Below are 14939 nucleotides of genomic sequence, written 5' to 3' on the forward strand. Positions count from 1 at the left end.
TATATATATATATATATATATATATATATATATATATATATATTATATATATACACAGTGAATCACAAAAGTGAGTACACCTCTCACATTTCTTCAAATATTTAAGTATATCTCTTCATGGGACAACACTGAAAAAAATGATTTTTTTGACACAATGAAAAGTAGTCTGTCTGCAGCATGTATAACAGAGTTAATTTATTTTCCCCTCAAAATAACTCAAAATATAGCCATTAAATCTAAATCCCTGGCAACAAAAGTGAGTACACCCCTTAAAAAAGTTGTCAATATTAACATACAACATGTCAACTCTGAATATTTTGTGTGGCCACCATCATTATCCAAAACTGCCTTTACTTTTCTGGGCATGGAGTTTACCAGAGCTTCACATGTAGCCACTGGAATGCTCTTCCACTCTTGAATTACGACGTCACAGAGCTGGCGGATATATGAGACTTTGCGCACCTCCACCTTCTGCTTGAGGATGTCTCAAAGATGTTCTATTGGGTTCAAGTCTGGAGACATGCTTGGCCAGTCCATCACCTTTACCCTCAGCCTCTTCAATAAAGCAGTGGTTGTCTTGAATGTGTGTTTTGGGTCATTGTCATGTTGCGACCGAGTTTCTGGAGGGAGGGGAATCATGCTCTGCTGCAGTATTTGGCAGTACATATTGGAGTTATGCCTTCCTTTACAGTCCTCAGCCATTTGGCTACACATGTAGGTATGTTTCAGCTATTTTAGCTTAGTTTTGTCAGGTCCAGTTATGGAAAAATTTTTAAAAAAAATGAATGATTTTAATGGGTTGGGGTTTTAAAAAATGCAAAGAAAAAATGATCATGTAATTTGGATTATTATTAGTCTATATATATATATATATATATATATATATATATATATATATATATATAGATAGATATATATATATATAAGCATGCAAACTTTTATAGACATATTAATGAGTTATTGTATAGTGTTAGAGGTGTTCAGTTTTAGATACCAAGTCATTTTGTCCATGAGCAAAGTTGCAGGTCTTTTGCGAAAGGAGGCAACCATCCGGATGGTTTTCATGAAACCAGCACAAAGCGGTTTTCAAAGATTTTGCCCTCTCTTTCGTCTTCGTTTTTGTTTGAGATTTGTAACCCCACGGTTGTCTGTAGTCCCGAAACTGGACATGACTGCCACTTACTGTAAAGAAAAAGAAAAAAAAAAATGTTTACATTTTGAAACAAAATCGTGATATTATGAATGTCTTACGAGGCTGACTGTACATACAGACTAGAAAAAAAAAAGGATCAAGACTGCATGAGTGCAAATTTTGGCATAATATACTGGGTATGAACACAAAGATTTCGACGATTATAGTTATAGCCAGGGGTGATAAGAACAAACTAATCAGGGACAGGAATTACTGAACGAACTTCTCAGGTACAAAATACCCCCGGCAAACCCGAATCCCACTCCTTCAGAGTAGAGATCTCTAGGTGTAAGAAAGCCTTCTATTCCAATAGTTTCTTCGTCAGAACTGCTAGACTTTGGAACTCCCTTCCGGAATTCTGCTTTCCCAACTGTACTGACATGCAGAAGTTCAAGTGTAATGTGAACAGACATCTTGCCACTCATCTCCCTTCATAATACCCCTGCAACTTATGTCCCTGATAGTAGCCTCTACTTCAAAGTGACACTGTGCCTTGTGTGCGGTGAAAATTGAATAAAAAAAAAAAATCTCTTAATTTTTCTGTCATAGTTTTTTGTTTTGACACGAGAAGACGACTGCAGGTTGACTAGATTAATACTACCATTCTTTACCTGACATTCTTTATAATTCAAAGATTCTTTGATTGGATTGATGCTGCCAATTTTTGCTTGAGACAACTACATCTATAGAGTATTGTTGCCACATTTGGGTTGGTGCAACTGCTACTAGTCTTTCCCTCCTAGACAGGATTCGAAGGAAAGTCCCAACCTAATAGGTCCCATACTATCAGCTAGACTTCAGATAAAGAGTGGGGGAAATTATTGATAGTGTTTTTTGTGAATGTTTGGTGAGGGGGGAACCATAGATTGGAGCTCAGACAAAATTTTGCATCCCTCTGCCTGTTTTACAAGTATTTTAATAATAGGTGCTTTGATGAACTGCAAGCCCTTGTCCCCCCGACGTAACTACCCCCGACAAACAGCAAAATCCCACCCCTACACATTAGATGTTAGAAAGCTTTTTACTCTAATAGTTTCTTCCCTAGGACTGCTAGACTTTGGAATTCCCTTCAGACTTCCTGCTTCTCTGACTGTACTGACATGCAGAAGTTTAAGTGTAATGTAAACAGACATCTTGCTGCTCAACTCCCTACATAGTATCCCTGCAAATTAACTCCCAGATAGTAGCCCCCTACATCAAAGTAGCACTGTACCTTGTTTGGGATGAAAATGAGGCTTCTTTTAATTAATGTTTGGTTTATTTCTTTCTCAGTCTTGGTGGTTCTACATTCTTTCTTATCGGCCGCTCTTAACTCTTTTTTGCGTTTCTTTTCCTAACACATTTTTGCACCAATCTCTTTTATATGCAAGAGAAAAGATATCTTCCTTTCTTTCTTTCATGCTCTCTCTCTCTCTTTCTATGTTCTCTTTCACACGTACCCGAATAACCTATTTCAGGTGTTATCGTCGACCCCAGCTACAAAGTTTGACATACGTCAGCAAATTAACCCTTGAACTATTCCTGCGCTAACCAACCTGCACAGCAAAATCACAAATTTCAATATGCCGGTGTAACCCGGGATAGATTACATATCACATGTTACTTTAGGAAAAGAGGGATAAATAAAGACCCGGTCAGAGATAAAGCTGTCCAATGTCTAGCATGTAAAAATGGATATTAAACCGAACGATCATAACTCTAATTTAAATTTTTTCAAACCCAGGTTTTTGCACAGCCTAAAATATTGTCATGCATTTTCTCGGTTCGGAAAATTCAACTATAGAAAAAAAAAAAAAAATTATTTACCTTGGAAAATATGGCTGAAATTTTTAAGTAACGTTTGGAGTCCACCATTTTCTTTTTTGAGAAGTTTTAAAGTTGACGGGTCACACAAAGCGACGATTTCCGATAAAGGCAAAGAACCTTCAAGAAAAGAAAGAAAATAATTACAGAATTTAAAAAACAAATTTGGACAATTTTTGTTTATGATTCAAGTCTAACGTTTACGTTAGATGCGGATGGGGAAAAACGATGACAGCACTTTCGATACATTTGCATCGTGGGATAGAAAATTCAGTTTTGAGCAGGGTGCATTTTGTAAAGTAAAAAATTATGAGTAAAAATGTTTCTGCTTGTAATTAGTGCGTTAGTGGGATTGTTGTGTTTGAAGTCCAATTTATGTTTGTAAATGAACGATTTTATGTTTCACTCTGTCGCCAATATCAGGACATGAGGCACATTCTTTTTTGGTAGAGAAATGGAATCACGTCGTCTTTTCTACGGCAACAATTTTATTGTTCCACCCTGTAATCATTAATGGTGTAAATTGGGTAGAATTTAATTATTTATGAGGACGACTCAAGAATTAGTTTATATTGGATTTGAAGGCTACCATGTTGTATTCAACTGGGAAGCACGCCAGTGGAACAGAACAGAAAATTAGGAAGTAAGTTAGCTGACTATTACCGATGGGTGCTTGCTTGAAATAATAACAAAAATCGAAAAATTGAATTTCAACTAACATATTATTACATCTATATATATAAAAGCGAAAATGTATGTATGTATGTATGTATGTGTGTTCACTTTTTCTTTATGTCAACAAAAGGCTTTTTTCAGAGAAGTGGTCGCTCGCTTCACAACTTTTTAAAACTTTTTATATCACATATAAATCGTAATATCTCACAGTTAACGAAGCTCGCCTGTCTATTTAATTTGCTCGATTTCGGGAAGATAAATATTCAATATTTGTCGCTCGCCGCATGTGGGTTAGTCTTTTTCCTATAACATCTTGGGGGAAAAAAAAAAGCGTTCAGCAGTAAATGAATACTATCCCGCAATCAAACTTGACCTCATTAACTCATTAAAACGGGCAGGGCACCTGCTAAATCCAAGTAATCAAATAAATTCAAACGTGTTTCTGTTAGCATCTCGTGTCACACTTTAATTTACAACTTTGCCTCAAGGGTTCGAGTTCGATCCTCATACTTACTTTTTTTTTTTTTTAACCCCCTCCCACACACCTCCAAACAACCAGGCAACGCCGAGTACCCCTCGCTAGTTATTATATAAAACATTTACTTTCATGATCAAGTTACCTCCCCTGCTATCATAAGAACTCTCCTGTTCATTATTTAAGTTAAAATTTACAATTTCTTCAAAAGCAATCTTCATTAATAATTAATTTTCTACTTTCTCATTTTTATCATATACTAGCAGGCCGCTCGGCATTGCCTGGTTGTAAAATATGCATAAATATTATATTTTAGTTAACGCAGAATTCTTTTTTTATTATAAACAGAAATACTGTAGGTATTAAAAGTAATGTTAATTTCCTTTATAAAATGAAGTAAAAAACAACAAAAAAAAAAAAACGGAAGGAAAATGAGACATGTGCATGCAAGTATTATGTTTTTTCTAAACAGTTCATTTCTTTTAAGTGAAAAAAAAAACATACTCGAGCTGAGATCGAAACCAAAACCTGAAGACAGTCAGGCAAGTATGATAACCATTAGACCAGCTTGACATGATCTTAAAAATGTGTAATAAATAATCTGTCATGTGAACGATTCACGCATGCGCATTCGTGAAACAGTTAATGAATTAAAATGCTAATGGATTAAAAAAATGATTAAAATGTTAATGGATTAAAAAAAATGATTTAAAAAAATGTTAATGGATTAAAAAAAATGGATTAAAAAAATGGATTAAAATGTTAATGGATTAAAAAAAACAGTTAATGGATTAAAAAGTTTTCCACATGTTTGAATGTACTATATACAGAATTTCAAGTCTGTATATAAAAAATTTGTTGAGTATATAGGTTGAGAAGTGTCCTCACACACACACACACATACACATTCATACATGCATGCACACACATATTCTCACTTTTAGATATATAGATTTTACTCTATCATACCCTGGAGGTATGAATTAAAAAGAAAAAATACTACCGTTTGTTTTTTAGTATTTAAAGTTCTTGATTATATTTTTTTACATTCTAATTTCTGATTTTTTATTTTCTTATGCGGTATAGAATCTTCAAGATGATATAAAAAATGAAAATAGAATTTGAAGCATGCTTTACAATAGGCAACAAACCGTAAAAGTGGCCAAGAAACAACTATATAACAAATGAATGCTACCAAAGGCAAGAAGAGTTACTCTTCTACCTACCTGGATAAGTTTGTTGTGTTTTAACTTGGAGTGTTTATTAAGTTTTGAACACAAGTAGTGTTGAGTTACTAAATTAGAACAACAACAAGATAGCAAACATGAGATGGACATCTGAGGAAGTATTGATAATCACTTAAAGATAAAAAATAAAACAAAATACTGAAAGAAACCCACCCAATAAATGTCATCCATCCATGTAGTTGGAAGAGTAAAAGAAGAGTAAATTATCTTGCCTTTGGTAACATTTATTTGTTATACATTTGTTTTTTGACCACATGCTGGCTTTGTTGTCTATAGTAATAAATGAGGGAGAATTTTTCTTTTCATAAAATTGTGCAATTAAGAAAACATGTCTTCAAGCAGACAGTTCATCAAAAACCATTTTTGAACAATTAAATTCATTTTTCTTTTCCTAAATGGAGAATATATTAGGCAATGAAATTAAAAATAATTTGTTTGTTTTTTTTTAACCACAAAATTTGAAAATTTGTAATAGTAATTCTTCTAATGCACTTCCCTCTAAAAGACAGAAGGTCTGTTCTGTTTGCTCTCAATACATGGGGGCTGGGAGAGGAAAAAGAAGAAGCAGTTCGGTCTTTTATTCCTCTGAAAATCTTGGGAATTCTCTCGGTTAGTCTCATCCTCTTTCCCATAAAATCAACCACGCCAACTGCTTGTTCTTCTTCCTCTCCCAGCCCCCATGTATTTACATCAAACAGAACAGACCTTCTGTGTTTAGAGGTGAGTGCATTAGAAGAATTACTACTACAAATTTTTAATCTAACTAAAAAGGAAGAGAGAGAAAAACAAGAAAAAAAAACAATCAGAATTACCTCCCTTGCGCCACACTCTCCCATCAGAAAGTGTAACAACAGTAGCGTTTTTTGCAGTCATCAATTTTTCTATCACAGTATCAATAATTTGTGTCTTAATATCCCCAGGAACATTTTTACACATCCCGGAAGCTTTTTGTTGAATCCTTGGCTGAAAGCCTGATGTCCACGATTCAGAGATATCCAGAATTTTTGTTTCCATCGAACATTCAGAGTTATTGATTTCATCAAGCTTTCCTTTCTGAAGTGGATGGGGATGCGAATTACTCGAAGTGGAATTGGAATTTTCAAGTTTTTGCTTTTTGCAGCGACCGTTTATAAAGTCACTTCGACGCTTATCGAATTCAGGTTCATCAGTTGCAGGATATGTCCGTTTTCTTCCTAAAAAGCAAACCTGAGAAAAAAAAAAAAAAAAAAAAATTGTAATTGGAAATAGTTGGGAGCTTAACCAACACAAAGTCTAATAATCCTACGTATTGTACAGGGAGATTTTGGCCTTTTTTGTTTTATGGCATATCAACCCTTTTTCAGGTTATCTAATGCCAAACCCAGTAATTTTGGTAAAAGTCTTATGCTTCAAGTTTTTTTTTATATCTTTAAATATTCATGGTGTTTGATTTTGATTGTTTTGTAGAAGAAATTGCTATTGTTTTTGATTTAGCAGAACATGGTTGAGTTTTGCAAAGGTAAAGGAAAAAAAAATAATTACGTCGATGTTTGGTGAATTTTTGTTCAAGACACCATTATCTTCAGACAGCCTGATCTGGTAACATTAGATGCCTTAACAGGTATTACCGCTTTAGATGCCGCTTTGAGCCAAAGTAGACCTGAGAGCAATGGTAACTGTGGAGCAACTCTATTCCCTACAGCCCCTAAATGAATCCTCACCACCTAATGACTTTTATGGTCATACCCAGAACTACTGGAAGGTGGTGGTTGTGAAGTGGATACTCATTCAATGCTAGAAAATTGTGCTAATGATTGTTACTTTGTATTATTATTTTTTGTATTGGAAAAATAGTGGGATCGTTCTATTCACCCAGTAGATATCTCACTGCTGATGCAATTCTCTACCTATATAAGAGCCAGGTACATCCAAGGATGGAGTATTTTTGTCATATCTGGGCAGAAGCTGTTAGAAAGACCGTATCCTGCCTTGACAGAGTTCAAAATAGACTGTAGCCTAGTGAGGGATGCCCTTTTCTCTTCCCTGCAACCTCTTTCTCACAGAAGAGACGTTGTGAGCCTGTCTCTGCTTTATTGTTATTTTCATGGCAAGTGCTCATCTGAGCTCCAATCTATGATCCCCCCTCACCAAACATTCACGAGAAACACTCATCTAGCTGAAAACACTATCAATAATTTCCCCCACTCTTTATCTGTGCCTAAGCCTAGACGTAGATTCCATGAACAAAGTTTCTTTCTTAGAACTGCACACCTGTGGAACTTTTTCCTGTTTGCCTGCTTTCCAGCTGACTACAATATGATCATCTTCAAGTCCAATGTAAACAAGTTCTTGATGAGCCGTTCCCCTTAAGTAATCCAATTTACCAAATTTACACTTCTAACGATTACTATGATATTGTCCCTTTGACTACTATACACTCTTTAACCCTTATCCTCGAGTGGCCTCTGGGCCTTGATAAGTGGGGATTCCTTTGTAAAAAAAACAAACTATTATTTGGATTTGTCTTCTTATCGTGAGTGTTATCCCCACTTTGTTCTGGCTGATGTAATCTTTTTGTAGAAGAAATTGCTATTGTTTTTGACATAGCAGAACATGATTGAGTTTTGCAAAGGTAAAGAAAAAAAAACAATTACATTAAGGTTTGGTGCGTTTTTGCTTAAGAAGCCAGTATCTTCAGACAGCCTGATCTGGTAGCATCGGATGTCTTAACATGTATTATCGCTCTGAGCCAAAGTGGACCTGGGAGCAGTGATAACTGAGGAGCAACTCCACATTCTCCATAGCTGCCAAATAGGATCTCCCCACCAGATGTCTTTGAAGGTCATATCCAGGACAATACTGGGAGGTGCCAATAATTATTATTTTGTATTATTAGCATTATTCGAACTACGGTCCTCATTTGAGTTCTCATATCGTTTTTGGCTGCTGTAACCTCTGACCTTCTTCAGGTGTATCTTGTCGAACTTTGGAATCTGAACGGAATCTCTATCTATATAAAAGCCAAGTACATCCAAGGATGGAGTACTGCTGCCACATCTGGGCAGGAGCTGCTAAAAACAGCCTATCCTATGCCTTGACAGAGTACAAAATAGGCTTCGTGGCTTAATGGGGGATGCCCTTTTCTCTTCCCTGCAACCTCTCTCCCACAGGAGAGACGTTGCGAGTCTGTCTTTGTTTTATCATTACTTCCATGGCAAGTGCTCGTCTGAGCTCCAATCTCTGCCCCCCCCACCCACCCCGTGCCAATCTTTCACGAAAAAGACCTGTCTAGCTGAAACCACTGTCAAAAATTTTCCCCACTCTTTATCTGTGCCAAAACCAAAATGTAGATTCCATGAATAAAGCTTCTTTCTTAGACGTGCACGCCTGTGGGACTCTGTTCCGTTTGCCTGTTTCCCACCTGACTACAACCTGGATGTCTTCAAGTCCAACATAAACAAATTCCTGATGAACCGCCCCCTTAAGTAAGACACTTTATCAAATCTCGAATACTAACGTGCATGCAATAACCCTTATCCCAAGTGGCTTCCGGGCCTTGATAAGTGGTGACTACCTCGTAAAAAAAAAAAAATCCACGTTCTGCCACTCATTCTGTCTTAAGTAATTCACAACAGTATTTTTCGTATTGCCTGCACTGAATCCGAATTGGGCATTTAGAACAGAATCGGTAATCGCATCAGAATTGGGAAAAATATTGGAATTGTTTCATCTATATATATAAAAGCGAAAATGTATGTGTGTATGTATGTTCGCTTTTCCTTGATGTCCACGAAAGGCTTCTTTCAAAGAAGCGCTTGCTCGCTTCATAACTTCTTAAAACTTTTTATATCATCTATAAATTGTAATATCTCAGAGTTATCCACGGAGCTCGCCTGTCTATTTAATTTTATTGACTTTCAAACATTAATTATTCGACATTTCCCGCATCGGCACGCGTTACATTCGGTTTTCGGTATAAAAAAAAGCAAAACTCGACAGGCCGAAAGCCAGTTGTCTCAAGAGAGCTAAGTAACGTTTGTTCAATGTCGATTTCGTCATATCAGACTGTAGCTTTCATTTCGCTCCTCCTAATAAACAGGGAGCAGGTTTTTAAAAACAAACAAACCAATTTATTCAAAACTGTCCCGCACGAAATCGTAACTGCTGAATACCTATCGCCGTCACGTCAATCAAAAACGCGCACCTTTTTGTTATTTTAACACTTTACTATTTTCCAACTGCGCGTCGTCAACGCTTCGGGTTTTTTTCACATACCCCGAAAAACACCCGGGAAACGCCGGGTACCCCTCGCTAGTTACTTATAAAAAATTCATGGTTTTGATCTAAGTATCTAAGATTTAAATTTAAGAAATTAGAAATGCTGGAATCTTGCTCAATTGGTGTTGAATGAAACTACATCAAGCAACCAACAGGGGACTCACAATCCAGCTATGAAGACCTACCAGGTGTGATGAAGGATAGAGTGAGATGGTGTGAGAAAGTCAGGAAGATCCATGGCACTAGGATGACAAGATGATACTGGTGATAACGATCAGCGATTAATCAATAAATATTTCCTAAATTGGAGTATATTTAAAATCATCTACTGAATTTTAATCAAAATTGGAATAAGGATTCTAGACATAAAGTTTAGTATTTTTTATATTTTTATTTTAATCTTTATAAGGAGATAAGACTATTCGATTTAAGGAATTAATTTATCTTTGCTGGGATGGTTATTCTTTTAGTATATATATATATATATATATATATATATATATATATAAATATATATAAATATAAAAGCGAAAATGTGTGTATGTATGTATGTATGTATGTATGTTCGCTTTTTGTGCATGTCTGTAAAAGGGTTTTTTCCGAAAAGCAATCGGTTGGCTCACAACTTCTTAAAATTTTTATATCACATATAAATTGTAATATCTACGAGTTAACAATGGAGGTCACCTGTCTATTTAATTTGCTTGACTTTGAAAAGATAAATATTCAACATTTTTCGCTCGCTGCATGTGGATTAGGCTTTTTCGTATAATAAAAGCGACACTAATTCTGGCGGTATTTTTCCGGTCGCAATCGCTGGAAATATCCGAAAGCAATCAGATTTGATCAATGTGGAAATATTTTCCTTATCTCAGACAGTTGCTATTCAATTTGGACAATGGGGAGCTGGTCCCCCTCCCCCAACATCTTTGGAAAATAAAAATAAAAAAAGCGTTCCCACAGTAAATGAAATACTACCCCGCAGTCAAAGTTGACCTCATTAAGTCATTAAAACATGCACCTGTCAATTTAAGTAATTAAATAAATTCAAACGTGTTTCCGTTAGTATTTCGCGGTGGTCCAGTGGTTAACATCGCATGTTTTTTTTTCACACTTTGATTTCCAACTTTTCCTCAAGGGTTCGGGTTCGATCCTCATACTTACCTACCAAAACTTTTTTTTTTATTTTAAACCCCATCCTGCAGTTTTGATTTACCCAAAACCACACACCTCCAAACATCCGGGCAACGCCGGGTACCCCCCCGCTAGTATATAATAAATTCCACAGCCAAACAATGTTGCAGCCCACAAGAGCTATGACAGTCAACGAGCTGGAAGTCCAAGATTCGAGTTTTGCCCTCATTTGAGCTCATGACACATCCGAACTCAGGATTCGAAACCCGAGCCTCTTTTGCATGCGAGGCAAGCACTCTACCAACTGAGCCAACACCCCGCACACAAGAAATTCTATCAACCAACACAGATCAAGCAAACCGCGCCGAAATCCGACTGAAATGGACCTACTTTGTCTCAACAAAGGACGCGGTCATCCAACCAGCTAATAACTCCAAGCCAAGGTTTCATGGTTCATTGACTGTCGTAGCTCTTGTGGGCTGCGACGTTGTTTGGCTGTAGAATTTATTATATATAATCTCCCACATTCTGAAAATCATATATATCTATCTATCTATCTATCTATATATATATATATATATATATATATATGATTTTATTCATCTTTGTAGTTTTTTTAATGCACTAGTCTGCAAAATTTCTTGTATATTTTGCAAATGTCTTTCCTCTGATGAGAAGAATTGCATTTTTTGAAACTCAGTGGAATAAGATCTTTCCAGTTTATTTGTCCTCCTTGTCGGAGAATTAAAAATTCTGTATACCTTCTGTACAAGTTTTTAATGTTTTTTTAGAATTTAAATTAATTTTCAATAAAACAGTTATCTACGTACATGTGTTTACCTGCACTATGGCTCATCAGCGTAACTTAACTATTCTAGAGCTTGTACTTAATTGTCATGTAGAAAATAGTAATACATCCAGAAATTATGAAAATTCATCGTGTAGAACAACTGCTATTGTATTTTTAGTAAAAAAAAAAAAAGTATTGCAATGAGCAACAAATATTTCAGCCATGATACAAGTAATCTAAAATATTCATTTTGGAGTTATGTCCCCTGTGTATAGCTGTCTACTACTTTATTGTATTTATATTTATTTGCTTCCCCACCAAAACAAATTAGGCACAAGGCCGTTTTTACGTAAAGTAGGCAAAAAGGGGGCACTCTGGTTACCAAAAATAATAATTGTCCCAGTATAGAGGGTTTCCCCTCCATTGACCGGTACAAATTATCTTAAGTGTAGCATCTGCAGAACAGATACTACACTTTGATCCCGACTTACTTTATAACATCTAACAAAAATGCCATTTTACCCAATTTTCCGTAAAAACTAATTTTAACTATAAATAATTTTCTACTCAATAGGTTTTCATAATTTTGAGATATATTACTATTTTCGGCATGACAATTAAGTAATATTGTTTTTGCTTAAAATGACATATTTGAAAAAAATTGATCTATCGACTGTATCCTAACAAACACCAAAAATCTATATATTTGTCTTCGTTATATATTATATAGCAATATCCTTGGCCTGATAATGTGATTTCTCTGTAACGGGAAATTACAGAAACATGTATGCACATATGTAACTGTTTGTTTGTATAAATGTATTTAATATAATATGCTCTATTAAGTCATTGAGCCCTTTTTTTAGTAGACACCTGTTGTTTGAGTGGATGTACTTTTAGGAAACGAAATCAAACTACCACTATATATATATATATATATATATATATATATATTTAAAAGCTACGCACTCGTTTTGTTGATGGTATCCGCAAAACATCTTCCTCGACTTCGAATCCGCAGACTTTCCCAATGTCTTGGATGTAATTGAGGTAGGTACGGTATTGGCTCAATCCGTGGTCTTTCTGGGAGAACTTCTGGTCAAAATCATGAAAGCAGCATGGCAGAACGAAATAGCGAGTCCGATACGAAGACCTGAAAAAACACAGAATTCGCATAAGTGAAAAAAATAAAACAACACAGACCCCCCCTCCCTTCATCCTCCCGATTTTCTTTGAATGGAAAAACTTACTTTTTGAATTGAGGATTGATTATTTGTATTATGGCATACTGGATAAAAGAGTGGGCCTGAATGAGCTTTCCCCTTTTGGACCTAAATGAGCTTTTCTTCCCCTTTTGGACCTGAATGAGCTTTCCCCCCCTTTTGGACTTGAATGAGCTTTCCTATTTTGGACCTGAATGAGCTTTCCCCTTTTGGACCTGAATGAGCTTTCCCATTTTGGACTTGAATGAGCTTTCCCATTTTGGACCTGAATGAGCTTTCCCCTTTTGGACCTGAATGAGCTTTCCCCTTTTGGACTTGAATGAGCTTTCCCATTTTGGACCTGAATGAGCTTTCCCCTTTTGGACCTGAATGAGCTTTCCCCTTTTGGACTTGAATGAGCTTTCCCATTTTGGACCTGAATGAGCTTTCTCCCCTGCCATAAAATTAATTCCTTTTGACGGTTTCTTATTTTTTCTGCTTATTATCGTTGATAACAGACTTAAGTTTCATATTAACAGGAAAAATTTTTTTTTTAAAGTTTATTTAATGACATTTAACGTGGGGGATCACTTTTCAATTATAATGTTCTATTAAATTGATACCCCACTTTGTGGTTATTCTTCCTTATAAATTTTTTTTAATAAATTATTTCAGTTTGAATTATTACAATTTCTTTTCACTCTCCCTTATCAATTTTTAATAGCGGACACGTGACAAACCAAAATAGGGATAACAGCTTATTATAAGAATATATGTTTAAAAAATTGCTGATTGACCGCAAAGTGGGGTATCAATTTAATAGAACATTATAATTGAAAAGTGATCCCCCATTTTAAAAGTCATTAAATAAACATTAAAAAAAAATTTTCCTGCTAATAATCTGTTATCAGCAATCTTCTGCAGCAAAAATAAGAAAACGTGAAAAGGAATTCATTTTACAGCATGAGAGGAAATCTTGTTCAGGTTTGCCGATAAAGGTACTTGGTAAAATTCAGTTGCAAAAGTTACACTCTTTTGGAGGTTGAAAGTTAATAATAACACTCAAAATACAATTGTGAGTTACTTAGGATTTCTACCCAGTCATGGCTGACCAAACAAGAACATGCTACACTGGTGGTTGGAGGTTATCTCGACCAAAAACAACACTCAAGATAAGAATAGTAGTTCAGAAAATCTAAATAATACGAGATATTCTTCCAATGGAAAATGTTAGCCAAGCAAACATATCAGACATGATAGTACTTATCAAGAAGGAAAAAATCTTCTCAAAAACTAGATTTTGCCATCCCAGCAAATCACAAGGTTAATTAGAAGGCAAAAAAGTAAATACGTAGAGCTTGTTATAAAGTTGAAAAGAATATGAACAAAATTGTGAAGCAGTAACATAATCAGAAGAAATTAGAACATGTTCAATTAAAAAAAAAATGAGATTCTACTTTTTTAGGGGATTACTTGTGAACACCTTAAAAAACTTAGTAGAAAGAAAAAAAAAACAATTATTTTAGAATTTAAAGTAAGAGATCGTTTTTTTTCATATAAATTTAATGTGAATTAATGATCATTTGCTGGCCATTCTAACTTTTTAAGTTTCTTAGCACTAACTTTAAGTCTGACTAGCAAGGTCGTAAAACTATTAGTAATCATTTAAAAAAAAAAAAATAGACACAAAAAGAAACAAAAATAACATAATTTATCTCCCAGGTTAACTGCCCTAAAATGCTAGAAGTGGGATTCCATTTTATGTTAAATTAATATGTGAAAATAATCCTCCATTCAATTCTTAAATGATATATAATATATATATATATATATATATATATATATATATATATATATATATATATTTGCGCATCTATAACAAAAAATATTGAATTTCAAGTGGAACAAATGGTACCTATGCAATTGTCAGGTCTCAAATAGTAACATATCCAAAAGTTACGAAAAACAATAAAGTAGAAAGAATAATTATTAATGAAAAAAGAAATTTGTGAAATGAAGCGAAGTCACAGGGGAGATTATTAAGTTCTGTTGCTTACGTCACGTAATGAATATAATTCAAAATGTCAGACAAATTTTATTCCTCATCTAAACTTTATCGAAAACTGTTTTTCATTAATAATTATTTTCCTACTTTATCGTTTTC

The 14939-nt window shown here is 34.9% G+C and overlaps 1 protein-coding gene across 2 annotated transcripts in view; it reads right to left on the bottom strand.

Moving 5' to 3' along the window:
• The window catches only part of LOC145255649 (putative tRNA (uracil-O(2)-)-methyltransferase), a 93567-nt gene that overhangs the window by 48204 nt on the left and 30424 nt on the right, over positions 1 to 14939 (bottom strand). For both annotated transcript variants that reach the window (XM_080114191.1, XM_080114192.1), the window contains exons 8-10: positions 12543 to 12726; positions 6205 to 6598; positions 2999 to 3115 (exon numbers count right to left, since the gene is read on the bottom strand). In XM_080114191.1, coding sequence (XP_079970317.1) covers positions 2999 to 3115; positions 6205 to 6598; positions 12543 to 12726 — 695 coding nt within the window. The remainder of the gene's footprint in view (positions 1 to 2998; positions 3116 to 6204; positions 6599 to 12542; positions 12727 to 14939) is intronic.

This window comes from Euprymna scolopes, chromosome 31, assembly GCF_053919585.1.
Source record: "Euprymna scolopes isolate OS-2025 chromosome 31, ASM5391958v1, whole genome shotgun sequence".
NCBI classification, from domain to species: domain Eukaryota; kingdom Metazoa; phylum Mollusca; class Cephalopoda; order Sepiida; family Sepiolidae; genus Euprymna; species Euprymna scolopes.